General features: G+C 40.3%; 1 protein-coding gene and 1 long non-coding RNA gene across 2 annotated transcripts in view; one reads left to right on the top strand and one right to left on the bottom strand.

The window, feature by feature from the left end:
* The window catches only part of bckdhb (branched chain keto acid dehydrogenase E1 subunit beta), a 63,231-nt gene extending 50,252 nt beyond the window's left edge, over window positions 1–12,979 (top strand). The window contains exons 10-11 of the mRNA XM_031322794.2: window positions 10,527–10,678; window positions 12,500–12,979. Of these exons, the coding sequence (XP_031178654.1) occupies window positions 10,527–10,667 (141 nt within the window). The 3' untranslated portion in view covers window positions 10,668–10,678; window positions 12,500–12,979. The remainder of the gene's footprint in view (window positions 1–10,526; window positions 10,679–12,499) is intronic.
* Window positions 3,921–26,257, bottom strand: LOC116066616. Its single transcript, XR_004109001.1, has 4 exons — window positions 26,160–26,257; window positions 17,661–17,667; window positions 4,577–4,582; window positions 3,921–3,933 (listed from the first exon to the last, which is right to left on the bottom strand). It is a non-coding gene; the product is annotated as an uncharacterized LOC116066616 (long non-coding RNA).
* Between the last annotated feature and the right edge of the window lie 1,442 nt (window positions 26,258–27,699).

Below are 27,699 nucleotides of genomic sequence, written 5' to 3'. Positions count from 1 at the left end.
CCAGGTTTAACCTGTGGCCCAAACAATATTGCCCCCTATTAGGTTGTGGCAGAAATTGCTTTGTTATGTTTGTTATCAAATAATTGGCTTTAATGGGAGGTGAACAAGGACAAACACCACCAAAAACAACCAAAACAAAACAACCAAGTTGCATGCATGTAAATGGGACGCAAGTCTGCTGTTGATCTGGGGAGAGGGAGAACACAACCCACACCTCTCACTCCACTGACTTTTGTTTGTCTTGTTTTCATCATATATAATGTTGGGAACATGCAATTTCACAGTGAATGTGCTATCAGACAGTGATGGATATCCATCTTCCAAAAACCTGTCCATCAAACTGTTAGCCAAGGAGTGTTCAGTGTAATAGTAGTTTTGTTGGTTGGCTCCGATTCAGTCCTGTCAGACTATTGAGGGCTGAATCTGACTGCTGAGCCCCTGAAAAAGCCAGAAAGCATGTTACGTTGCGTTACTATGACAACCGTCGACCGCGAGTTGTCATGTCAATAGCTGCGGCATAACTGCATTTTGAACAGTTTTAATACAGTGATTTTAATATTTATTTATTTTTTCTTCTGTTTCGATATGTTTCACAGCGTACTGGTGTAACGCAGCCTTCTCATTTCTTGATGCAGCTTGAGGTTAAATCATGAGTGCTTGGTTTAATGAGTTAGCTTGGCGAACTCAATGCTTGGACACTGTGCAGGAGAAATGTCATGTTTGAGTAAGAAAGCGTTGTGGCATAAAACAGTGTCAGTTTTCAATTTGATAGGGCAATCCTACTCAGCTTTGAGAATGGGATGGCAGGAAGATTCTGAGTCTGGGACTAATTGAGTTTAACAGCAGTGTGGATGGTAAAGGTTTTAACTCGTACCACACCTCTTTGTTTACTTGTGTGGCCCTCCCAGGATTAAAATCAAGGGACAAAAAGAGAAACTGGTTGTCTGTAAAGCTTGTGTAGTCTAGGCAATGTTGCCTGGGAGTGCTTTAGTGTATTATTTCCAGAAAGAGTGGCTTCAGCTACTACCTCTCCACCTCAGGCCCTTCCTGGAAGATCTATTAATGGATGTTTCTCTTTTAAATAAAGACAAAGGAAAGTTAAGTAGGGCTTGGCAAGTTTCCTTTATCAAGATTTGGCTTCTGTGCTAGTGATTTAATGTGTCATTGGCAGGCCCTTTCCTGAGAGTAGGGCAGAACAGAGTAGGGCAGAATGAGATGTGGCTAATGACAATGCTTTCATGGACCTCAGGGATGCACAGAGAGAAATGGTGACTCACCCTCCTTCCCTTAACTCACCAAACCACAATAGACTTAACTATAGTCGATTCAGGTTCCAAAAAGTACAAACTCTGGCTGATCATTTGGATTTAGAAAAAAAGTTATGCTCTTTTCCAATGGTTGTCAAAGACATAAAGGAATGCTGTACACTTGTGACCGCTGTGTATTACAAGAATTCTCTGCTTGGAACAATTAAAAAAAAAAGTGCAGATGACATACCAAGTGTACAATACAGTACTGAAGATGGTAGTTTGGTCTTAACTACAGTTTATTCTCCACACAAGCCATATTTTAGACTGCATTTAATCATATAGCATTGCCACTCAGGGGGTCTCAGAGTTCTCTGTGGGGTCCTTGGATTGCCTGGTTCTAGGTCCACTGGTAGTACTTTCCGTTATTTGTGTAATTTAAACCAGTAGTCCAACATCCAGCCCAGCATGCCCCACTGAGTTGTGGTACTGTTCTGGGATGTGGTTCAAAGACTACTGACTCCACTCTGGCAACTAACACTAGTTGGTGTTAGCTGAAGCTGAAGGCTTACATATCTTCTGCCATAAATGCCTTCTGAATCAGAATCAAGTTGCCTGTCGGGTTAGTCTGAATGAAAAGCAGAGTAGCCACGAGGCCTGGGGCGTTCAACTGTAAAAGTCATGCAAGTCCCTTCCAATGTCTTTCTCCATCAGGGAATACAGTAAACTGCCTTCAAAGGACTGTGTTTATACAAGGGGCTCTTTTAAAATACTGGAGAATTGGATATGGGTACCACCATGTTGAGTAAGGAGGTTATATAATGGTGGTCTGCTGCTGCTCAATCTCATCCGTTGCACAATTCACTTGTTAGCCATTTCTTAACTTCATATAACTGCAAGGTGTTGTGCAAACTTCTGAACTAAAATGGCATTTTACCTGTTGAGTTAAATGTAAATTTTACTCTTTCCAAGTTTTCTGACATACTGAATGTCTGCAATAAAAAAAAGCTTTCTTCTGGATTTCATGTTCAAAATAGCCTTAAAGGTGCATCTGAGTTTAATTAATTTAACTTAATTTTAATTTAATTTAGAGATCTAACCGCACTAGCAGCCTGATGGGGGGTCAACACACTCCAGAAAAAAAGTATTGAATGGATGAGAAAGACAACTTTATTAGTCCTAACGTTTTATGATATCAAACTTCTTTTTGATACTATTTATGGTTAGCATTTTTTTTTCAGCAATAGCCATTAAATGTATTTGCGTTCATAAATTCCCCCTTTATATAGTAGCTTTCATTCCCGCTTAGACTTTACATTGCCCTCACACAAAACAATGCATGCGTGTAATCCAATGTTGCGGTTTGTAATTTTATTAATTAACGTTAGCTTCACTGATAATTAGGGCTGTCAAAATAACGCGTTAATTTCGATTAATTAATCTGAGAAAAAATAACGCGTTAAAAAAAATAACGCAGATTAACGCAGATTAATCCATTCCATATTGACGTTTGACCCGGAACCGTTCTAGCCACCATTGGACTGTAAAATGAAGGAGGGAGACGAGAATGTGCTGCCTGGATCATTAACTGGAACATTTACTTGTAAAAATCTTCTTCCTGCCAACCCTGGCTACCGAAATCTGGTGCCACTGATATGTCTGCTCTTCTCTCTGGTGCTCTGAAGACGATACAGGCAACACAAACACCGCTGCACGTGATGCTAGTTAACACTATACTCGACAGCAGCTAACGTTAGCCTACCGCTAGCTAGTTAACACTATACTCGACAGTAGCTAACGTTAGCCTACCGCTAGCTAGTTAACACTATACTCGACAGCAGCTAACGTTAACCTACTGCTAGCTAGTTAACACTATACTCGACAGCAGCTAACGTTAGCCTACCGCTAGCTAGTTAACACTATACTCGACAGCAGCTAACGTTAACCTACTGCTAGCTAGTTAACACTATACTCGACAGCAGCTAACGTTAGCCTACCGCTAGCTAGTTAACACTATACTCGACAGCAGCTAACGTTAGCCTACCGCTAGCTAGTAGCTGGATTAAACACGGTTACAATGCTGACAGCTAACGCTGAACGGTGTAAAGTTTGACTGTGTTTTACTGTAGAGGACTGTGACTCAACAGCGGGGTCTAACAATCTGCAGCTGCCGAGCTGCCATCAGAAAAACAACACACACGGTGCGTTCAATGAAACTGGTAAACTACACCTTCGTGGTGCATTTGAAGTTATTGTAAATGTCCTTGGTGGTTGTTTTTGTCGTTCAACAGCAATTTACTAGTGAAATAAGTTATTGTTATTGTTATACATTATTATTAAATCATTTAATTTTCACCATATGGCCTTAGCAATAAACAAGCCGTTCTTTAATGTCACCGACTGTTGTTTAGTACCCTTTGTTTTCTTTTCTTTTTTTACTTTCTTAAAAAGTATCGGTTCAGGCACCGTTAATTATGTATGCGATTAATTTCGATTAATTAATCACAGAGTCTGTAATTAATTAGATACATTTTTTTAATTGATTGACAGCCCTACTGATAATATATTTGATTGTATTTATTTTCTGGGAAATAGCAGCTGGGAAAAAAACAACTTTTCTGTTAAGAAGAGAAACTCAAAGCAGCAGAGTGGTGAATATGGCAAGGATATGGTTTTGTGAATATTCCTTAAATTCTCAGATAAAAGCCGGTATTCAAATAATAGACAGCACAATTAAAAAAAGGCTGATCGCTAATGAAGGCCAAGTCAAAAAAACATTGTGGGAAATGGAATAACCTATAGCCTACTTCAGTGACCATGTTATACGCATCATTCTGCTGCTTTGAGTTTTTTTTTTTTTTTTAAGAAATCATGTTTTCAGTCATGTTTTCTTATTTGCCTTACGTCTGATCAGTGTTAAGCTACTGTTAGTCTGGATCAACGACAGTTCATTTATTGGATAATTGCCAGATCCAGCTCACATTACTGTATTGTGTGAACAGTTAACTTCATTTAATATTGTATGTGGCGTTTTCTTTTGTGGGGTGCAAATGTTCCACCAAAACAAGTCCCTTCCCTAGACTATTTTGCAGATCCAGTCTTTGCGTCCGGAGCTTAGCGCCGCCCAAGAGGATTGTGATTGGTTTAAAGAAATTAAAACAACACAGACCATTCCGCAGCGCTGTGGAGTAAGGTCTGGCAGAGATGGGGACTCGAGTCTGAGAGTTGGACTCGAGTCGCACTTAAGTCGCACAAACGGCTGACTTCAGACTTGACTCGGACTCGACCCAAAAGACTTCAGACTTGACTTGCGACTCGACCCAAAAGACTTCAGACTTGACTCGGATTCGAGCTTCGAGACTCGTCAACAACCTGTTTTCATACAATTATTGCTTTTTAAATCTAAATGTATTAATGTATTTCTATTTTCTTTTATTGGCACATATACGGGGAAACGTATGACGAGCTGTATGCCCCCTGCCCTTTGCCATAATGTGCAACGTAATGCGCAACGTAATGCATGCGCCTATGTGCGCGCACATATCAAAAAATGCATTGCAGATGGCGACACCAAGTCCTCCTGGAGTTGTGCCTTTTGTCATTAGTTTGGCTTTCAATAACTTGGTAAACAGTGGCAGTAAGCGAGCAGCTACATGCAAGGTGTGTGGCACCAAGATAAATGATGCCGGATCAACAACATCGGACTTCATCAGGCATCTCAAAACACATCCAGATATGTGAAAGAGATGTTGCATTTAGCATATATCGTCACAGGTAACAAGCTAACCATCGCAAAGTGTTGTGCTAATGCTGGGAACAGGCAAATAGTATCTTTATAGTTAGTAGTCACTGAGGCTAAGAAATCCATGGCGCACAGGACGCGGGACGCACAGATCCATTACCCCCCCGGTCCACCAAACACTGGGCCGTCTTGACTGTCTTAATTCTGCACATATTTCTGTTACTGTAGTCCTATTTACTATTTCATTATTTCATCCATGCGTGGCGCAGCGGATCCGTGCGCACTGTCACCTGCCGTGGAGACGCTGGCTTCACTAACCTCTCCTCCTCTGAGTCGGGTCTCCCTCACGCTGGACTCAGTTTCACTGAGCGTACTAACACTTAGAAAATAAATGGCATTACATCAGTGAGTTCAAACTGCTTATTGTGTGTAATTTGGACTGACACTGAGATGCATGTTGTTCTGTAACTGGTGTGGCGCTGCCACTATTCTCTTGATTTCCACTTCGACATTTTTTTGAGTAAAAGAGACATTACATTTAGCACATATCATCACAGGTAACAAGCTAACCATTGCAAAGTGTTGTGCTAATGCTGGGAACAGACACATTGTATCTTTATAGTTGTATCCATATGATGTGACAACTACAGGACATGCTTTGAATTCTTAAGATTTAACAATACAGTGTTTGGGACAGATCAGATGGCCAGAGACTTGAGACTTGACTTGGACTTTACTTGGACTCATGGCAAAAGACTTGAGACTTGACTTGAACTTTCCCCTCAAAGACTTGAGACTTGACTTGGACTCGAGCTCAAAGACTTGAGACTTGACTTGAACTTGCCCCTCAAAGACTTGAGACTTGACTTGGACTCGAGCTCAAAGACTTGAGACTTGACTTGGACTTGCAAAAAATGACTTGTGAACATCTCTGAGGTCTGGCAGTGCGAGAGTAAGCTACTGTCAACAAAACTTCTTAATTTTTTTTTCACATTAAAAGCCTAGTGAAAGAGGGAAGGCTTCAATAATTTTTAACTTGAACATTTTGGAGGAAGTGCTGAGTTTTATTCATGGTAGCTTAACGTCGTAAGTGGTTAGTGTTCATCTAATCTCATTGTCACTTTCATCAATACACTGAGATGAAAGGAAAACAAGGTGCCTTGTGGTGTTATTTTGGGTCAGTGGTAGGGAACGTGTTTGTCCTTGTCAGTGTCCATAAGAAATGTTCACCATTTCATAAATACTCAGGGCAAAAGCTCATTCACTGCATTTCATGCTGTCAAAACAAAGTGTAAAAAGAACGTACTACACTACTCAGGCTTGCATTGGCATTGTTGATGCCACTATCAACTTATGGTTGTTGTTATACTTCTGTCCACTAGAGGGATTTTCAACATTAGTCTAGAAGGGGCAACTTAAAAACACAACACAAAAATGCAAAAGACATCGCAACTTTTATCGGAATTTTTTACAAAAGCTCCCGCAAAATCAGGCATTTTGGGCCGCAACAATCTGAAAAAAGGCCGCGAAATCCTGGAGGGACTGGTTATTGCATTTTTAATAATCATTTAAATTCCCCAGTTTTTTGTGCTGGTCCGAAAATTTATCTGATCCGTGACTCAAAACCGGGATCCAAACCGTGAGTTTTGTGATCCGTTGCACCCCTATTTGAGAAGGATGGGGAATTATATTGCAAGCCATTATCTCATTGTTTCATTATTAAAAGGTGTGGTATAGGTACATAAGAAATGAATTGCTCCAAATATAGGCAGTTTAAAACATGGCAACCGTATTGTCAATTTTGGCAACCAAAAGCTGATGCCTGGTTGCCAAGCTGGCAACCACTAGGGCTGGACCCGAATATTCGAATATTTGTTCGGTGGGTTGGTATTCGATTTGAAAATTTGACATTAGAATATTCGTTGTTTTTTTTTTTTGTTTTTTTTTTTTTTTGCACAACCTGGCATCCCCCTCCAAACGGTTCTCATTCGCGCTTGAATATGTTCGAAATATAATACTCTCTTTTACATTTTTAAAAATGTAATCACAAAATATCAGACAGTAATCAGACATTAGCGTCATGGACTCATGGCGGTGCGCTACCCCCCTGGCCCGTTATGAACACTAATCAGCACATCTGCGTTCATCAACCACCAGAACCGGACCAGAGAGAGAGAGAGAGAGAGAGAGAGAGAGAGAGAGAGAGAGAGAGAGAGAGAGAGAGAGAGAGAGAGAGAGAGAGAGAGAGAGAGAGAGAGAGAGAGAGAGAGAGAGAGAGAGAGAGAGAGAGAGAGAGAGAGAGAGAGAGAGAGAGAGAGAGAGAGAGAGAGAGAGACAGATACGTCTCGCTTTATAAGATAAATAGCCTGCCTGTAAGTGGCATCACGCTCTGTCTGCACTTGTTGTGTGGTTGTGCTTTGCATGTGTGGGATTCTGATACGTCCTTAAATTCGGGAATTGTCGTTTGTTTATTCAAAGTCAAAGACAGTCCAAAGTAGTGCAACTTTGCCCATTTTTGTGGGTCTGAGGTGTATGCCACATTTTAGCTGCCAAAGCTCCGCTGCTCTCTGTCTCTGGTCCTCAGGGTGAGAGGGGGAGTGGCCAGCGGCTAGAGCGGCAAAAGCCAATGTGTGCTTCTTTTAGCGATATATATTTAACGATATCTTTTGCATTTATAATCCAAGCAACGTCAAACTTGGCACTGCACTTACTCGTGCCCATAGCAAGACACCTGTCAAGTTTGAAATCCATCGGACTAACGGTTCGAGAGATATTCGCATAAAACCCAGACAGACAGAAAGACGTTCCTGCAATTTATAGAGAGATAATAATATGTCCTCTCTCCGAAGCTTTGAGTATTCGATGCTCATTACTACCGAAGCTTCGAAGCTCAAAAAATGGTATTCGGACCAGCCCTAGCAACCACTTAAAAAAATTACTATTGAGCCCTGATGACAATTCATTCCGATATTAAGCAATATTAAGGTTATTTTGTAGTGAGGCATTTTTGGAAGCTGCAAATTGATTCAGAATCTTAGAAGATAGGAATCGCGTTTCTTACATCAATCAATTTTTTTTTTCACGTGCAAGTGGTTCCAGTAAAGGGGCCGCATGTGTCCACGACTATGCATGCAACATTGTGGCGGTGCGACGGGTACAAGTCCTCAGCTCAGGAGGACTCAGTTGCCTTCTTGTCGGTTAACGTTTAATGATCGGTTAACTAGGGTTGGCTATCGGTTACAAAAGAAAATCTTAATTAGCATCCCTAGCATCTATATCTTCGCTGAACTTCCTTGTAACGGGTAGGCAGCGAGACCGGCAGCGGAGCCTTCGTTGCCGCCAACTGCAGTTTCCAACAACCAACAACAGACTGCTAGTGCTCAACAGTGGCAATGTCTGAGGGTGTTTGAGTTATAGTCCTCGCTTGTCCCTGTTTATTGTTTTTGAGGAGGTTTTCATATAGCAGCGGTGCTAATCATTTAGCAGCAGCGTTGTTGAGTGCATATACGTAGAGGCATCTATTTATTCATTCATTCAACCTTTACTTATACTCGAGAGATCATTGAGGGGCATCCCTCATTCACAATGACATTGAGTTACAACGACAAAGGAAACGACACAGAGAAGGAAGCAATGGCATCATAAGAACAAAGAAAGACACTGAAACTTTTCTGAAAAGGCCGATCAAGACAACCAGGATGCAAAGGAAATACAACTATGTAAAGCAATTACAAGTAGAAGTTTGGAGGTCCAAAATCTGATTTCTAAAATGTCCAAAAGCACAAGTGAGTTAATTTTAAGTGCTGTATTTCATTCCACGAGTCAGGTGCACTTAAACTAAAAGCTGTCCAACCTTGATCATTCTGGATTTGTCTTCCTACTTGGCAATCCATTGAATTCATTGATACAACCCAAGAACTGTCATCTAGGCGTGAAAGCTCTCACTGTACCATGTCAACTCCACAGGCACATAGAGCAGCAGACTTCTGCTACAGTCTCTCTCTTCTTCTCCTGTTGTGTTGTATTTTTACAGGCTGTAAAAGTACCAATGCACAAACGGCTCCTCATCAAGACTGACAAGCCCCTAGACCAGATGTTGTATAAGAAATGAATAACATAGTGTGAAACATACAAGTTCTGCACTGTCAGATGCCAAACTGCTCCATGGCAGCCAATTGATGGGTTCTTAATGTGGGATTACATGGCTGAGTTTGTGATGTTGTCTATGTCCCAAGAAACAGGTCAAAATCCGTTTCTGTTTGTCAGACAGACTGTGCACAACAAGGCAATACGCAAAGAGGGTGCTGTGCAACCTCCCTTTGAGTCAACTCGTATGTTCTGGTTTTCGGTTGCTTGAGTTGTTTGCAGGTCACTTTCATCTGAAAGAGGGTACTTCAGGGCTGTTTCTGCAAATCTGTGCGCGCATCCAAGTGTGTTCATTTAACTCATCAGGGGGTTTGTCCCATTTGGAGTGTTTTGGCCAACTTATTTCTGCTTTGTCTCCATGGGAAGAGGTCAAAAGCCAATATAGAGACATGAGTCATGGCTTGTTTTGCACTTTGGCCAAATTGCCTTAGCACTGGCCTACTCTGAGGACCATAAATTAACCATTTTGACTTGTAGCATATAAATCAGATGTGGCTATAAAAATGTCGTTTTTTTCCAGTCAGTATCACAAATCCCCTCGTCATAGTGTTGGCCGAACATACTTGCGACATGCAGCTGACTATAAGATAGAAGCCCCTTCTTTCTCTCAGACATATCAAACACTTAAAGGAGAATTCCGGTCAATTTCAACACGTAGCTCTGTTGTTTGGAAATGTGGAGTGCTGGCAGTAGCAAAAAAAAACGAAAACAATCGGTGCTGCCTACACCGTGTTATCCTCCTGCTAGCATTAGCACCCAACAGGCTTAAACAGGGCAAGTTTTAATTGTGCTTTAAGCCTCTAAACATGCCCGAAATGTCATTACAAGTGCCTACCCATGTGCAGTGATTCCTTCTGAGGGAACACAGTGAATCTGACTGCAGTAGATGTGACAGAAAGGCATAAAAGTTGTTTTAATCCAGCCAGTGCACATACCTCTGTTTATTTCCTGTTTTCCGGTCAAGTCCACACTAGTCGATTGACGAACTCATACAATCCAATATTCCAGTCAAAATTGCTGTGTTCCCTCAGAAGGAATCGCTACACATGGGTAGGCACTTGTAATGACATTTCGAGCATGTTTAGAGGCTAAGAACACTTTTACAACTTGCCCCGTTTAAGCCTGTTGGGTGCTAACGCTAGCAGGAGGATAACATGGTGTAGGCAGCACCGATTGTTTTCGTTTTTCTCGCTACTGACAGCACTCCAAATTTCCAAACAACAGAGCTACGGGTTGAAATCGACCGGAATTCTCCTTTAAGGATAAGAGCTGTTGCAGTCTGAACATGTTAGCGGGGCTTCCCTGCCTGAATGAAGTGTGTTTGAGCACTGACAGCATTCAACCAATAATGATATTATTTGTCCTCATCTGTGTTTTTTTTCCCCATGCAGGAGGAGTGCTTCCTTAACCTGGAGGCTCCCATTAGTAGGGTCTGCGGTTATGACACCCCCTTCCCTCACATCTTTGAACCCTTCTACATCCCAGACAAGTGGAAGTGCTTTGAGGCAATTAAGAAGATGATCAACTACTGAACCCCTGTCAGGTAAGAACGCTCTTACAGCTTCCTTTGAAGGAAAGTGGCGAAGAGATATTATGTAATTTTCGAACACTTAGTGTATATTACAGCCTGTCATCCATTGCCCTATAATCTGCATTATATATTCCAGTAATGTAGTTATGAAGACATGAAAACTATGACCTGCCATCAGTAACAAGCAACCATCATTAGAGAGAAAATTAAATAGCATTTCGTATTTTGCCTACACGCTCTTTTACTTAGCTGTCTAATATAATCCTCCACTAGACATACAGGTATATTATTTATTCTTATACCGACATAACAGGCTAATACATATTCCAGGGCCCTATTTAGACATAGTATCATGTACATCTGAAATGCAGCTCTAGTAACCAAGTGGGAGTGTAATTTCTTTCCCAGCTCACATTGGGTTTTACATGTGGAAAGATGCAATAGGATAGGGGTGCTGTAAGCAAAAACAATGTCTGCACTAAATAACAAATGTTTTAACTACCATTAATGTCGTACTTAGGTCTAACTCAGTTGCAAACATTAATATTATTTTGACAGGGATATTTAAACCTACATTGCACATCTTCAAACAATATCCATTTAACATACCATCTTCCTTCTGTATAGCCCAATTAGCTTGAAATAAAATGAAATGAAATTGTTTAAAGAAATACCTTTCTCAGGTGTGACTGGAGTGTTGAGTGGGAGTGGGTCAAGCTGAGGATCTAGAGCTGAGACAATTAGCTGATTAAGTGAGTAGTCCATCAAGAGGAAGTTCATTGTCAACCGTTTAAGCATTCTGTGTCTTCTATGATAGTAAACCATTGGTCAAAAATCAGTTTCATAGTTCAACTTGGTTTCTGGAAAATTATGATGCACATTTTTCACTTTTGTTTGACTCTATAGACCAAATGATTGATCGATTTATTAAGAAAATAACAGTTCTCCTCAGAAGTTTAATATTAAGAAAAAAGTATAAATAGCGCATAGGTACAACATAAATGATGGTAGCACCCAACAGTAAATTCATTCCGTTATGGTTCTTTCTTTATATACATTATAAAATGAGACAAGACTTGATACAACTTCCCATAATAATTATTAGTCTTTGCGATTTAAAGATTTAAAAGTCTGTCAATAATGTTAACCAATAATCAAAAACAGGCCTCGTCTGACTCTTCCAATGGCAGAGAACTATCCTTGACGCGCCAATAAAGCCTGCCATTGCAAGTCCAAATGTTTGTTTGGATACACCTGGTGGTAGGAGAGACCTGTCTCCTAATAAGCACAACTGGGGACATTCTGGCACCCAGTGTGAAGCTGGAGTGTTTTAAGGATACTGAAGCATCTGTTTTGGGTGTATTCACACCTGTATTTAGAGCTGCCAACTTGTAATCAGACCACCCAAGACTGATTTTAGTGCCAAGTGTTAACAGGGCCTACATGTCATGGATATACGTGTGAAATCTGATACTGCTCCCTCTTACTGTTGGTATGGTATTGTCTTCCAGTGGTTGCAGGAGGTTTTAATAACATTTTGAAATGGGACAGTCAGTCCGCCAGATACTTTTGTAATCCCTTTTTAATTGTCTGTGTCATCTTGAGTTATAGCCATTAAAATGTTGGCCTTGATTAATTAGGTGGAAGGAGCCATTAATAAATGACTATGAATATGAATATAATATATGAATATGTTTAATTGAATACAACACGTCACCTCTCATCTTCATTGCTCACCATCTCCAAGCAGCTCTACTTTTCCTGCTCATCTGCCATCCACCGTGGACCGCCAAGTTATTTCCTTGAACTTATTGATGCTCTCTCTTCTTCTAGGGGCCAACTTCTGGTAGCCCTGGACTCCATACCCTCTCCTTTTCCTCTTCATTCATCCAATCAGTGGAGAGGGGCCAGGAAAAGACACTTTGATAATCATCCAATCAGGAAACAGAATCCAGATAGGCTCCATGTCCCCCTGTGTCTTCCAGCTTAGAGACTGTTACAGCTCCTCTGCATAGGGAACGTCATTCTGTTACAAGGGAAAAAAATGACTTGACCCACTTCATTAGGTGAAACTCTGCTTTCACCATAATGCACATCATTTGATTTTCTCTTAAACAACAGTTGGATACTGCAGGGGAAACTGTATTTGATTGAATTTGTGACTGTCTGCCTCTCTGTGCTGTTACCTTTGGTTGAATGTGTCTAGCTCTGCTCTAATCTTTATTTAGTTTGATATTAATTGAACCCTATTGTACTAATGTAGTGGATCTGTGGTTTTTAATGAAAATAAAGTATTAAGTATTGGTGAAAACATTTGGTTTGGTGATTTACATTGCTTTGAATATGTTGGGATATTACAGTGTATACCAAAGTCAACAAGTTACCTGTCCTACAGGGTTGCCACTGGTCATGGGATTAAGGGAAATATATACCAGAATGGCAAAGTCTGCAAATTTAATAAATCTTTGAATTTTACAACGCCAGACATGTTTTTCTGCATTAGATATAAAGGGGCACTATGCCGTTTTGGCCATTTCTATGCTGTTTTCTCTCTTTTTGCTGGCAGGTTTCTCTACAGAGCTCCCCCTACAGCTTCAGAATAGATATTTGGCAGCTCCTGTGTTTACTCATGTCTGACTCCTCGCTCGGTCAGTCTGCCGTTTCCTCTTTCTCTGTTCCTCCGACAATGCTTTCCTAGCTTTCTGCTAGGCCTGCACGATTCGGGGGAAAATATGAATCATGATTTTTTTAGCTTAGAATTGATATCACGATTCTCTGCCACGATTTTTTTCTAACAAAGTGTAATGTTTATTGCACACATGAACCATGACAAAACAAAACAAATTGGCAGTACCAAACAGATTATTTTTGTTGGCACCTATAGCACATTGCGCATCACCACAAGCCTGTAAACATAGAGGCTTCAATGAATAAAGAAAATAAAGTACATACTGGCCATTTAAGTACAGTAGGCTACCAAAAATAGTGACATATAACACTGAGCTAAATATGGCCCTGATACAGGCTCTATCTGAACTTCTTGGACATGTCAATGTCAAATGCTTTCAATAAATTAATTGAAGGAGTAAAACAAAAATCGAAGTCCTTTAAAATTAAATCGTGAACAGGGGTGAATTAAGATTTTATGATTTATCGTGCAGGCCTACTTTCTGTTTCTTTTTTGCCGGCTCAGCCATGACGATAGTGTGAAAAACTCCATCGCTACCTTGTTAGCCGGTTCCTGAATGGGCGTATGTGTGCAGTGCCGTGAAACAATCGGTTACATGGCGAGACCTGTTATCACGCGATACTTCCTGACGCTGAGGCTCGCCGGCCGAAAAGTTAGAAGGGTGGTTTTTCCGCTCACAGGCGCTAGGGGGGAGAGAGACGACCACCATCAACCCGAAAAAAGTCAAATAACCATTCCAATGACTCCGAAGCTGTTCAGTTAAGGTTAATTAAGCTAAAAAAAAACGGCATAGTTCCCCTTTAAATATTCAGGCAAAACTGAAGAACTAACATTATTCAGTTGAAGTAGCACTTTGGTTTGATTACGTAAAATTGTAAAACTAAGGAAATGTTAAATCATGGCCACTGTGCGAACTTTTGTTCCTCTGTAAAGTTTTAAGATTTTTCCATTTTATCAGTGCTTCCATGAGAAAGCTGTCTTTCCTCGTTGAACTTCTTGTCCATCTTACCATCTAAACGTTTAATATGGAGTTGTGGAATCAATCAGGGCCATTGTTGGAACCCTGTGTCCTTCTACTGCACGTTGGTGAGATTGTGAGTCACAGGTAAACTATCGCCTCAGTGACAATTAAAATGGCCATCAAAAGTTTGCATTCTGCGGATGCCTAAAAATGATGGCGTCCTCAATCGCTCTGCCACTCTGACAGCTCGTGTGCAAAGAAAGCAAGTGTCATGAGTGAAATTGTGTGTGAAACAGGCCCAGGCTGCAGAGTTCACCACATTGTGACAGAATTAGATTAAATGACTATTTACTGAAAAAGTTATGGTATTCTCAAAGGGGGGCTATATATGTAAAGTTGACCTTAGGATGGAATTAGAGAGCAGGTCACAGAATCCAAATAATTAAAAGCACTCAAAAGGATAAAGTGATAAGTCAATTGAGAGGAAATACATTGGCAACCATTCAGGTTTTCTTTGTCTTCTATGATAGTAAACAATTGGCCCAAAAAAAGCTGTTTAACAGTAGGGGTGTAAATCACAAGTTTTATCACCATAAGATATTATATTGATTCTTTGGACAACTATATGATATTTGCTGGTATCACAAAGTCTGCCACGATACGATTTTGATTCGATTCAATTTAGGGACCTGCGATCGGTATGAGATGATATACGCAATCAGTAACGTTAATATCAACTCAGAAAAAGCAACAAAAATTTTTTTATTACTGAGACTTAAATAACAAGCAAACTATTCTTTTTAATTAAAAAAATTTCAAATGCGCGTCTTAGACTGACCACACACTGGCTGCGTCGCGTGAGCGAGGTGTTCTGTTGCATGTCAGCTGTGTGGATTTTTCTATGTCTTTACACACCAGAAACGTATCTGACGCGGTGCTGCTGCTGCTAGTCTTGTCTGGACACATGTATGTTTTCCATTGATAAATATATACTGATTTGATCACAGCAAAGACAACGTCGGAAGTATTGACGGCAAAATAGGCTACAGAATATCTCGTTATGTATTGACAGGTGCAATATTTGAAAATCAATAATTATTTATTATGACTTTCAAACATCAACATGTCATTTATTAATATGTATTTGTGTCAAAACAACATATAAACATCTTAGTCTATTTTGCTTGGTAGCGCTTCCAACACGCTTGCGTGTCACGTGAAAAACAGGCGTCTGTTCCATTTCTAGCATGCACGCGTTTTCGGCGCGGCTCAAGCCCTTTCGGCTAAGATGGGAGCCGAAATAAAAATGGACACGCTACGCAGCTGACATGCTCACACCACGCTCCCAGTGTGTTGCCGGCCTTAAAGATAATATGTATCGATATTTTCACTTTGAATCGATGATATTGGATCGTTGATCATTGAATCGATATATCGATCCAGATCGATGTATCGTTACACCCCTATTTAATAGTTCACTTTGGGTTCTAGAAAATGATGATAAACATTTTTCACCTCTTTTGACTCTATAGACCAAATGATTAATCGAATAATTGAATGACTTATTTATTCCTTATTGCATATGTTATGTGCCAGTTTTTGCACAAGCATCCTCGTATTTGTTGATGTAATTTGACTGCTGTGTACAGCCTTATGGTCATTTATTCCTCAAGCAGTTTTAAGCCTGTGGGGAAAGAATAATCAGCCTGCTAATGAAACATTTACAGTGGAAGCACAAGACACACCAGCTAGACCAGATGGCCCCGTGCCTCAAGGTCTTTGCTTTTAATTTGCCTCTCAAGTGCTAAACTCAAGCCATCGCTGGAGTTTAGGAGAAAGGTGAGAACGACTTCAAAGTGCCAGTAATGAATTATGAGGGTGATTTTTTTTCCCCCCATGGCACAGACTGGGCTTTTGAAGAGTAGGATGGCTTAAATCTAGACCTGGTCACCAGAGAGAGTCCTATGGTGTGGTCCCATGTAACAGCCATCTGGAAAATCTTCCAATAAGATCACAAACATAACTCAGTTTGTACTTATTCCTTGTGTGTTATTTGAAAATATGTTTTAGAGTATAGAGGTCAAGATGTGTGTGGCAGTGCGCTCGACTTGCTCTTTTTTTTTTTTTTTTAGAGTAACTGCTTTCAATATGTTACAATTTTTGAAAGTAATGGCAACGGCTTTGTGTGCAGCAGAAGGAAACTGCATCACGGATGTTTTGTCGGGTATCCGATTAATACATACTGCTGCAAAATCAAACCAGTTGGCAGCATGTATTTTGAGCTGTGGCTTATTAAATTAAATACATCTAGAATGGTTGCGATAGATCAATGGTTGTGATAGATCTGAACTGTTGTATTCCATAGTAACTGACCAGTCCAGACCTTTTCTGCAGTGCATACACGGCCTGTTACCTACTGAACTTTCAAAGGGAGACATTTGTAAATATTTTCTCTGATTGGCTTAAAGCTGGAATGTATATGTGCCTCTATGCCAAATGCTCTCTCCCTGTTTCTCATAATCGTTGACATATGTTGGACTCCATCTCACCTTGCCAGTGTGACACCTATCCTAACTTTTGGGCAGTTTGCAGCACCCGGAATCAGTAGTCACAAGCGAAAGAGCAAAGATTCAGATGGTTTACCCAATGTAAAAAAAATATTCCCTTTATTAGCGTGTATCTGCTAAATTCTTGTAAAGTTTCAGGATTCTCAGCACTCTCCACCACAAACCCTGGTCAAAATGTAAAGATAAAATCACGTCTGTCATTTTGGTCTGGGTGAAAGCAGGGCCTTTAACCACGGCGGTGAGGCGGCCCCTCTTTTGGGCGGGGTGGCAAAGACGACCTCTGCTTGGTAGGAAGGCCATAATAGCATCTGTGCTCTGACAGTGTGTCATTACACACTATATTTACATGAAACGCAAAAACCAGGGGTGGTAGGTCACGACGTGAAGCTACGGGGGGTGAAGATGCTCTGGTGCACGTCGAACCGCACAACCAGAGATTACTGAATATTATAGAACCGCTTTGCCTGTAATGTGGCCTGTTGTGCATTTTAATGGTTGTCAGGGCATGTTTTACAGCATCGTTACACATCCCTAGGATTGCTATGATTGTCTTTATTCAACATCCATTGGATGTTTTATTTTGATAGTTAATTATATTATGTAGCCTGGGATAGTTTGTCATGTGGTTAAAGTGGAAAATGATGATGATGGTGCAATAAATGATGTGTGGTGGACAGACAAAATGCTAGTTCATTTCAGTTCAGCATAACTGAGGGTTGTTTGCCATTTTCTTAACATTGTTGCAATAATTGAATGAGAAACTCATTCCTGACAAACATGTTCACTTTCCCTGATAGGAAAAACACTACAGGGTTTATTGAAAATAGCAAATGAGCTGTATACTGTATGACAGCCCCGGCTTTTGACGGTTGAGATTGACCTTATCATATTTGTGTTCAACGTACCTGCAGTAATGACTGCTGGCACTGGCTTTGACAAACGTCACCTTGCAGAGAAATCCTCCAAAGTATTCCTTAGCTATTATCTTCATAAGTTCAAAGTTAGTCTATTTGGTAACACTTTACTTGAAGGTATCGACATAATCGGGACACGACACTATCATAACTATGACATAATAGTGTCATGAATGTGTCATAAACGTTATAAACAAGTCATGAACATTTATGACTTCTGTCATTAAGTGTCATTCGGTTTTTGTCATGACAAGTTGACATTGTTTGGGTTGTCTTGATTATGACAAGTTGACATTAATCAAAGTGACATTACCAGAAGTTGTCTTGGTCATGACAAGTTGACATTAAATTAGTTTGGGAGGTCTTTGTAATGACAACTTGACATTAACCAGGATGACATTACTAGAAGATGTATTTGTCATGACAACTTGTCATTAAATTTCTTTGGAGTGTCCTCATTAAGACAACTTGACATTAAACAGGATGACATTATGTCAAGTTGTAATGACAAAGACATCCTCTGGTAATGTCATCCTGGTTAATGTCAAGTTGTCATGACAAAGACATCTTTTGGTAATGTCATTCTGGTTAATGTCAAGTTGTCATTACAAATACATCCCAAACAAATGTAATGTCAACTTGTCATGACCAAGACAACTTCTGGTAATGTCACTTTGATTAATGTCAGGTTGTCATAATAAAGACAACCCAAACAATGTCAACTAGTCATGACAAAAACCGAATGACACTTAATGACAGAAGACATAAACGTTTATGACTTGTTTATAACGTTTATGACACGTTCATGACAGTGTCGTGTCATAGTTATGACAGTGTCATGTCAAGATTGTGTCGATACCTTCAAGTAAAGTGTTACCATCTATTTATCCGTATGTGTTTTCTAAGTAGAGATTTATGCGTCACTAAATCAAAACTGGGTGAGCCACACAAACTAGTTCATTGTTACCAAATATTTAAACTTAACTGCCCGGTTTAACTGTTGTGCAGCAAACTGAACAAACAACTGACAAAATGATGTTAGTTTGTTATTTAATACATGAACCGTTATAGCGTGAAGTGAGAAAGAGATGGTATGGAATAATGTCAACGCAGCTGCCACAACACTTGATAAAATGCTGGAAAAATAACGTTTATAACGTTTCTCCAAAATGTCAAACATATATTTACAGGCTCAGCATTCTTAGGTATCGTTTTTGTAATGTAACGAAACTCAGACTTAGGACATACAGTACCAATGCTAAACAGGATGTATGCTTTTGTACTTCCTTGTGATGGGGAGATATGATGCCAAGCCTTTGTTGGACTTTGAAAACAAGGCATTTGAGTTTAGTTCTTTGTACTGTAGCCAATTCTTCACTTTGGATTGTGTGGCTATAGAAAAGATGATGATGTGTTAGTGATACAAATCTTTAACCTGACACGCCACGTTTTTCTTTTTCTTTACACAGAACCATCTGAGAAGCCGTTATTGGAAACCGTTATTGGAAAGGGCAGGCACTTTCAAAAAAATACTTGGCAGTTGATTCGATCATCTTTCTATCAAACTCTTGCGGAAGCCATTCGGGAGAAGAGCGAAAAGAGCTTCTCTATCGAGAAAAGCCTTCGCTGCCATTCTCTGCTCTTCTTTCAATTAAAAAAAATACTCCCCAGTTCTGACTGCAACATCTATGCTATCTAACATCTATCTAACCTCTTTAGGAGCAACCATACTACCAACCCCTTCTAAAATTTCCCTCAGTATGAATGAATCTATCTATGAATGAATCTATCTATCTATCTACCACCATTGTTGTTTTGGACGAACAGCCGCCTCTCCGTGTCGTCACCACAGAATAGATTGAGAGTAGAACGGACATTCACATTCAAATCAACATAGCAGGATGGTCAGAGCAGCCATTTTTTTTGTGTACCTTTGCCATTGCAAAAAACAGGGACCGTTGTAGCGGGCTAACTCGTTCTATTTCTATTTTCAAAGCACAGTGCTGAGCGACGTTTTCTTTTGAACTAGTCAAAAGACCACGGGCAAACAGTTCAACGTCATCCTACTCTCATTCTATCTACATTGTTGTCACACACACCTAACTACGCCCATAGCTGCCAGTAGCTCCTCACAGGATGCTGATTGGACCGAGCCACGGTGGTTTGGACACAAACGCATTACTTGCATTTTCGTGTGATCTTGTGATCCTGCAATCGTCACGTGATCTTGTGATATCACGAGAATCCAGCTGCCGTGCAAGGTAAACAAATCTTACCCTTCAGGGCAAAACTGAAACTTTTCTGAACCTTCCAAGACTACAGTATATCATGTTGAATGTTCAGGCATACATTCAATTTGCTGTCTATAAACTACTGCTCTTATATGATATGTGTATTTGCCTTTTAAAAACACAAACTCCAGTGTATGTCTTCTAGAATCACAAGGGACGGATGGAGAACACCGGCTGTTTTTGTTCCATTTACCCAAAGCTTCATTACCCCATCAAACATTTACCTGCAAGCAGTGTGTTTCACGAGTTCACACACACACACACACACACACACACACACACACACACACACACACACACACACATATGCATAGTGCGTGGCACTATCTTTGTGAGGCCCCGTCATTGACATAATGCATTCCCTAGCCCCTTACCCTAACCTTAACCATCACAACTAAATGCCTAACCTTAACCCTTACCCTAACCTTAACCATAACCATAACAATAATTCTTAACCCTCAAACAGCCCTTTAAAGTTGTGGGGTCCAGCATTTTGGCCCCACAAAGCTGTCCGGACCCCACAAGTATACTGTATTCCCGGTTTGGACCCCCACGAATATAGTTAAACAACACACACACACACACACACATACAAACACACACACAAAACACATGTAAATCTGCCTGTCTGACTATCAGACATTTTTCCTCACATAATGGATATTATGAATTTCACTTCCTTCATTATCAGCATCGGCGTCTTTACAAAAAAACAAACAGGTGAGTGGTGGTTTTAATTCTGACTGTTGAGGCTGAAAGATGGTTGCTAAGGCCAGCTGGTGAGGTTTAGGGGAAGGGAGACAAAAACACTCTAGGTCCAACGGAGGCCATTTTTCCTGGCTGTCGGCTTGACGAGGTGTTTGTGTACCAACGACATCCTGTCCGACACAGAGGTGAGTTTAGTCTCATCTGACGTAAATGGTGCTAATTTGTGTGGCAAAGGAAATCATTTCCAGCCCTAATCGAAGGAGCGTTGTATGTCGGGCTCGCACGCTTTCACTCTCCATGGCAAACTGGGAGTCTGTTTCGAAGTCAGGGATGATACTTTGTTCCCCACTAAACAAGGCCAGCAATTCCATTCTCCAGCTTGGTGGAAGCAACAAGTTATTGTCTGTGAAAGTTGATACGACACAAATGTGCACCATCTGTCCAAGTCTGACTGTGAGGGGAACATGATGTTTGTAAAGCTTGCAGTTGATTTGTAGACCCAAAATGCTTTTGGTAAAGGACACATCATAGTTATTTGTGAGATTATGTCATTATGGGTTGAACTAGGTTCTTTGGGAGAGAAAATTAGAATGCTGATAGATGACTTGCCAAAATACCAGTTGTGTACTGTACCTACAAAGGAAAACATGCAAAACCTCTGGCTGCTCGCTTCTTGAAAGCCAGCTTTTCAAGCAAAGCTTTTTAGAGTTATTTTCATTTCCTGTCCCCATTATTTTCACTTTATCCATCTTTTAAATGCACTCCTCAGAGAATATAGAAAATGGATACTAAAGCCTAAGTTTGGTCCGTACTCTGAAGTTTGTATGGTGAAAAAGTCATCACTATGTTAAAACTATTAAGAAGGCATTAAACAAGAAGGTAGATGACTAAGAGAGGATTCAATCTCACTAAAACAGTTTGGTTCAAAGTTGGGTTTAAGTCAACGAGTCTTCACACACAGAACAGAGTTTGTGTGGTGTTTTTCACTTGGCAAACAACAGCTTTTCACTGCCTCCGATATAACGTCTAAAATATCACGTCACAAACTTTAAAGATCACACATCTTTGGTTTGGAAACAGAGCTGCCATGTTCCATTGGTTGGAAACAAGTAGGATTGGGTTTCGATAGATTCCAATTTTTTATCCACTGGTTGCAAGAAGAAGTCTTCGTTTCTGTACAGTAGATGTCTATTGGAAAATGACCCTACTTCTCACCTGATTTATTACCTAAATAAACATTTTCATAATGGCTTTATGGCCTTAATCACTACTTTCAGGTCTTCAATACAGCGTGATGTTTATTTTGTAAATCATTGTCCCATTTATTTTAAAATTTCTGATAAAGCAGGGAATGCTTTACACCGTGAAAACACAACCGGCGAAGCGCCGTGAAGCGAGGCTTAGAAAATGCTAACCATAGCACTGGGTACACTAAATAGACCTGAACTTGTTTTGGGTGTTGACTGTGTTTTTATTTTAAACTTTGAACCTCTAACTGTGTGTTTTCACTTGATCAAAGTTAATTGGAACATTTAGTCGCATAAAAACGTCTTGTTCAGCGTTATGCCAACCAAGCTAGGTAGCTACCACTAGCGTTAGCTGGGAACTTAGGGACCATTCGGTATTTATGGAATGGACCACCGGAGGAAAATAGGGGAGGGTGATGTCTTTTTATTCTTTGTTGAACAAACATTGAACAACTTTTGTATTCATGAAAACAGCTAAATTTCAAAGTGGCTTGTTTGGTGCATATTTTTCCAGCTCTCAGTCTCGGCCCCCCATCGCTAGCAGATGGGTCTGACCCAACAAAAATTGCAACATGACAGCAACACGAGTTTGGAGTTGCTTTCTTTGAGAATGCAACCCTATAGCTAACTGCACTACCTGTTGCCAAAGTATCGTCACTGACATGAAGATGGAATATAATGAAGCTAACTAGCTCAAAGGTTTTACGTTGCCTCGAGCTCGAGCACCCACGGAAAATACTGAGCACCCACGTGTGCCAGACTGCCAGTAGGCTACATTCATTCAAAATGAAACATTGCAGTTGGTGCTAAGTGGAGTGTGTGAGCGCTGATCATGGTTACGTGTCAGTTAAACTTCTCATCTCCAATCCTATCTGTATTTGTGAAAAGTGGCACTGTCCTGAGTTGAAAGATAGCCTACTTTACGGCTTTATTATCGAGTTAATAGGCATGTGTGTTCGTGTCGGCCGCTGTCCATTTCCTAAGGTTCTGAAACATTTTTTGACTACTTTTTTTTAAAGGGCATGTGCCCGTGAGCACCCACGGAGGAAAACATAAATCGGCGCCTATGATAGAGGAAGACTAACAGCTCTAATATACATATTATAATTTATTTACAAGACTGTCAAAGGGAGACAGGTATCTTTCTGCCCTGTCAGACGCTGCTCTCCCTCTCCTCTGCCTGCTCCGTGGCCGCGTGTGTGCGAGTGACAGCCCAGTCAGCAATCTCTTGTGGAGCATTATAACTTCGAAAAACCACAGGTTCCAGTTAATCTTATAATGGATATGTGTGTTGAGTTATTTAAACAAACAATCGGAGAAATAAACGCCTCTTGTCCGCGAGTCTCCTGATAGAGCTCCAGCCAGCTCACAGCGGGGTCTGTGAAGGTGGGCAGGCCGGGTGACAGGCCGGGCGACAGGCCGGGCGGAAGGCCGGGCGGCAGGCCGGGTGGCAGGCCGGGCGGCAGGCCGGGCGGCAAGCCAGCGACCCCGGCAGGCATCTGCCGGCTGTCACGTCAGACTGTGGAGCTTCTGAACTGCGACACAGTTGGACCAAATTTGCAATTAGCCATACATTTTCGTAAAAAGGCCCATATTTGAGCTCTACATAGTTGATTTCTCGCATAAAAAAGTCTCAGAAGTGAATTTAGTAATGAAATAGCAGACGGACAATGTATAAAGTTTCCAGTTGTTGGCCACAACAGCAATCTGGTTGTTGTGATTGTTGCAGCGCTTTGCACACCAACACACTTTGAATTTCTGATTGGGCGGGCCAGCTGTCAATGCTGCCCACAGCTCCGCGCCTGGTCCCGGTGATATTATATAATTATATATAAACGACAGCCTTTTCAAGGCATTTGAGAAGGAAGGAGTGGTAGCGTTCAAACTCCCAAATTGACACTCTTCTGAGAAATTGAGTTTTGGATAATGTTCAGCTTCGGCAGCTTTACCTAGATGCTAAAATATACAGTGACTGAGGAGGAAGCCTAGTGACGAGTCCATAGCAACATGTTCATGGGTTGATTTGTTATTACCCAGTGTGCTTTGTTGAATGGTCTCAATGTTTTATTGTTTTATTTCATGTGAATACTAGTTTACTAGATGAGTAACTTAGTATTTGAAGTAATGCAGTAATGCATGAAGTGTGCATTTAGTTTCCATGCTTATTGTGTTTCCACAACAATGTTAGTGAGTAAATCTACTGAAATGGCCACCACACCATAACAGAGGAGTATGATGTGTGAGATGAGAAAGCAGAGGTTTAGTCACGTATGTCATGGTTGCAAAAAAATAGTGGTTATCTGTACATCTTTGCCAAGCGCAAACCGGTACAGAAGGCATCAATAAATTGTTGGGGAGGATCATGCCTTTTTTCCCAATTATTTTGGAGGGTCATAGAAAAATGTATTGCTGGCAAAGGGAAGGTCAAGTCTATTTTGACTAAAGATCCGTTAACACCTTTAATAAAAAAACGAACAGTCCCTTAAGGGAAAGTCTGCCGATTTTCTGTACTGCTGTACATGCAGATGAATGGCGGCAGTACCTGGAGGTCAGCATTTACCAGCCGGTGAATCTTTACATTTTTAAAGTTGAAAATCTGCAACTTTCCCCCTTCAGTGTTTAGCTTAGCGCACAACACTGTAGCTATACAGTAGCTATACTGTAGCAGTTCCATTCAGTATCATTCATTAAATTCAAAATAAAGGTAAAAGAGTGTGGATGTGCTCAATCAACTGGATCCACTATGCTTCATCTCCAAACACGTGGCTGTCCATCTGCAGTGAAGCTTAGAATGAGAAGGACAAGTGTAAACCACTCATATTACTCTTCACAAAATTCTGTTTGGATTGCAGTTGCATTTCATCTACATACTTTTTTTTTCTGGAGCATTCCAATGATAAATAGCTTCCTTGTAGACACTGACTCATTTAGGAGTGTGTATTTTAGACATTATCTACAAAACCTAAAAAAGAAAGAAAGATTAACATTCAGATTTAAATCATAACTAACTTATTCATATGCAGTAGTAGAAGTTTTAACATTGCACAGTACTTATCACTACAGATAATTTATTATAGCTACAGTTTGTTATAATATAATTAGCTTGCATTGACAGCTTTACCAAACCTTAACACAGCTTGATATCATCACAAGCTGGTTATTCTTCAAATCAAACTCATAAATGTGCTGTTATGCTTTGAAATTGTTCCTGGTCACATATTTGCGTAACTTAAACATGCTAGTCCGGGCTTGTGGCATGGCTTTCACTTTTCAGCCCTCCACACGCTCTCATTTTTAAGAAAAAGAAAAAACACTTGTAGACACAGAGCACCTAATTCTCTCTTGGTTCCCAGATGTGTCCGATGTGCCGTTGAGCGGCGGTGCTGAAGGATCTCAAGGAACGCTATTTTGCAGGGAGGGAAGAGAGGAGTCATTTGAGTTCAGTGAGGGGGAAATGTGTGAACAGTAAAACATTTCACCTTCCTGGAGGCTGAGTCAGAGCACTTCTATCTGAGCGGGGAGCAAAGTAGGAGTGAAACTGGTGAAAGGACAGGCAATTGACTGACCCTGGGCACTGCTGAGATCACACTAGATGAGTAAATTAGATTATTACTCTTCTGGTACTACTCACAGACAATAATGTGAACAAAAATCTCTAGGAGAAAAGCTGGAGACTTACATGTCTTTACTGTCTGAGATACCAGGATTATTGCAGAATTTTGGGTGTAGCAGAAATCCACATATACAGTAGCTGTTGTGTGGGTGAGAAGACATCCAAAATGTTTGCAATTATATTTTAGACAGAAATTTGAAGCATCCCCAAGGTTTGCAGTTTCACTTCAATGATTTGTTAGTCCGGAAATTCAGTTTAGTTGAACTAAATTTTAGATCCTAGACATACTTTGCTATTCTCTTACTGAGAACTTCTTTGTAATGCAGCGCCAAGTTTCCTTAGAGGCTTGTCAAATGAATTTGAATCTGGCACTGGTCTGCAGAGATACAGTTACAATTTCACACACACACACACACACACACACACACACACACACTTTTAAGTAAATTCCACATAATTTACTTGTGATATCTCATAATCAGGGCCACACGGAATCTGTGGACGCAGAATTCCGCAGAATTTTCTGCAGAATTTTCTGCAGAATTTTCTGCAGAATTTTCTGCAGAATTTTCTGCAGATTTTAAACAAATTAAAATAAAAATCTGAATGTTAACACATCTCCACCCCATCAGAAAAACAGTCCACAAAACGCTGTTGATTTTTATTCTGTATCACCGCTGAAAAATAGGAAGATCACTAATTTATTAATTCAATTTTTACACTCCGTAACCTATTAGCTATCAGTGTGACAATTTAGTCTCTGGGGGTAACGGCCAATATGTTGGGGATTCCAGTGTAGCCAGTGGATAAAAACACAACTCCAAATGTCTCAGTGTCTGATGAATGTGTAAATAGAAAAACTCTAACAAAGGATATTTCATTTACAGCTTGATCTGCTGTCCAAGTATCAAAAAAGTTTTAATACTGCTTTCAAATACAAATTATTACTATATCCAGGCAGGGTGAATTATTTCTTGCACTTGTTTCCACTGAAATACTTCATTACTTCATTCAAGTGACATGAACGGTTACCATGTGAACTGGAACAATATCACATTGTTGCAGTGTTGCTAAAACCTGAAACCAGTTATCTAAATTGAGCCGTTGGAAAACAAGAGCAATGGCTGTTTCTTGTATCTGATTTCTCTAAGCTGCGTCCTTCATTGACCTGTCCCGCCTTTTAAAAAACACGGTAACACTTTACTTGAAGGTATCGACATAATCGTGACATGACACTGTCATAACTATGACATGACACTGTCATAAACGTTATAAACAAGTCATAAACGTTTATGACTTCTGTCATTAAGTGTCATTCGGTTTTTGTCATGACAAGTTGACATTGTTTGGATTGTCTTGATTATGACAACTTGACATTAATCAATGTGACATTACCAGAAGTTGTCTTGGTCATGACAAGTCGACATTACATTTCTTTGGAGTGTCCTTATTAGGACAACTTGACATTAAACTGGATGACATTATGTCAAGTTGTCATTACAAAGACATCCCAAAAAAAATTGAATGTCAACTTGTCATGACCAAGACACTCTTCTGGGAATGTCACTTTGATTAATGTCAGGTTGTCATAATCAAGACAACCCGAACAATGTCGACTTGTCATGACAAAAACCGAATGACATTTAATGACAGAAGTCATAAACGTTTATGACTGGTTTATAACGTTTATGACACGTTCATGACAGTGTCATGTCATAGTTATGACAGTGTCATGTCACGATTATGTCGATACCTTCAAGTAAAGTGTTACCAAAAACACTAACACCTCCCACACCTTCACTATCTCATAGCTTGTGACCAAGCCTCCGACTCATTAAACTGCTGTTTCAAAAAAACAATCACACACAAAAAGTCACCTTTCCAGTTATATTTGCATTTTTTCCACGACTTTCTGTCTAAATGTTTATAATTTTCCGTTTGGAAGCTTTGTTTTTGTTTTGGTATATTTAGCCATTCCTCGTTCTGGGCTCAGTGCCCGCTTGACGGACAGTCTCTAATTAGCACAGCAGAAATACATATTTA

This window comes from Sander lucioperca, chromosome 10 (genome assembly GCF_008315115.2).
Source record: "Sander lucioperca isolate FBNREF2018 chromosome 10, SLUC_FBN_1.2, whole genome shotgun sequence".
Lineage (NCBI taxonomy): Eukaryota > Metazoa > Chordata > Actinopteri > Perciformes > Percidae > Sander > Sander lucioperca.
The sequence above is the reverse complement of the archived record's forward strand: the minus strand, read 5'-3'. Positions and strand labels throughout refer to the sequence as shown.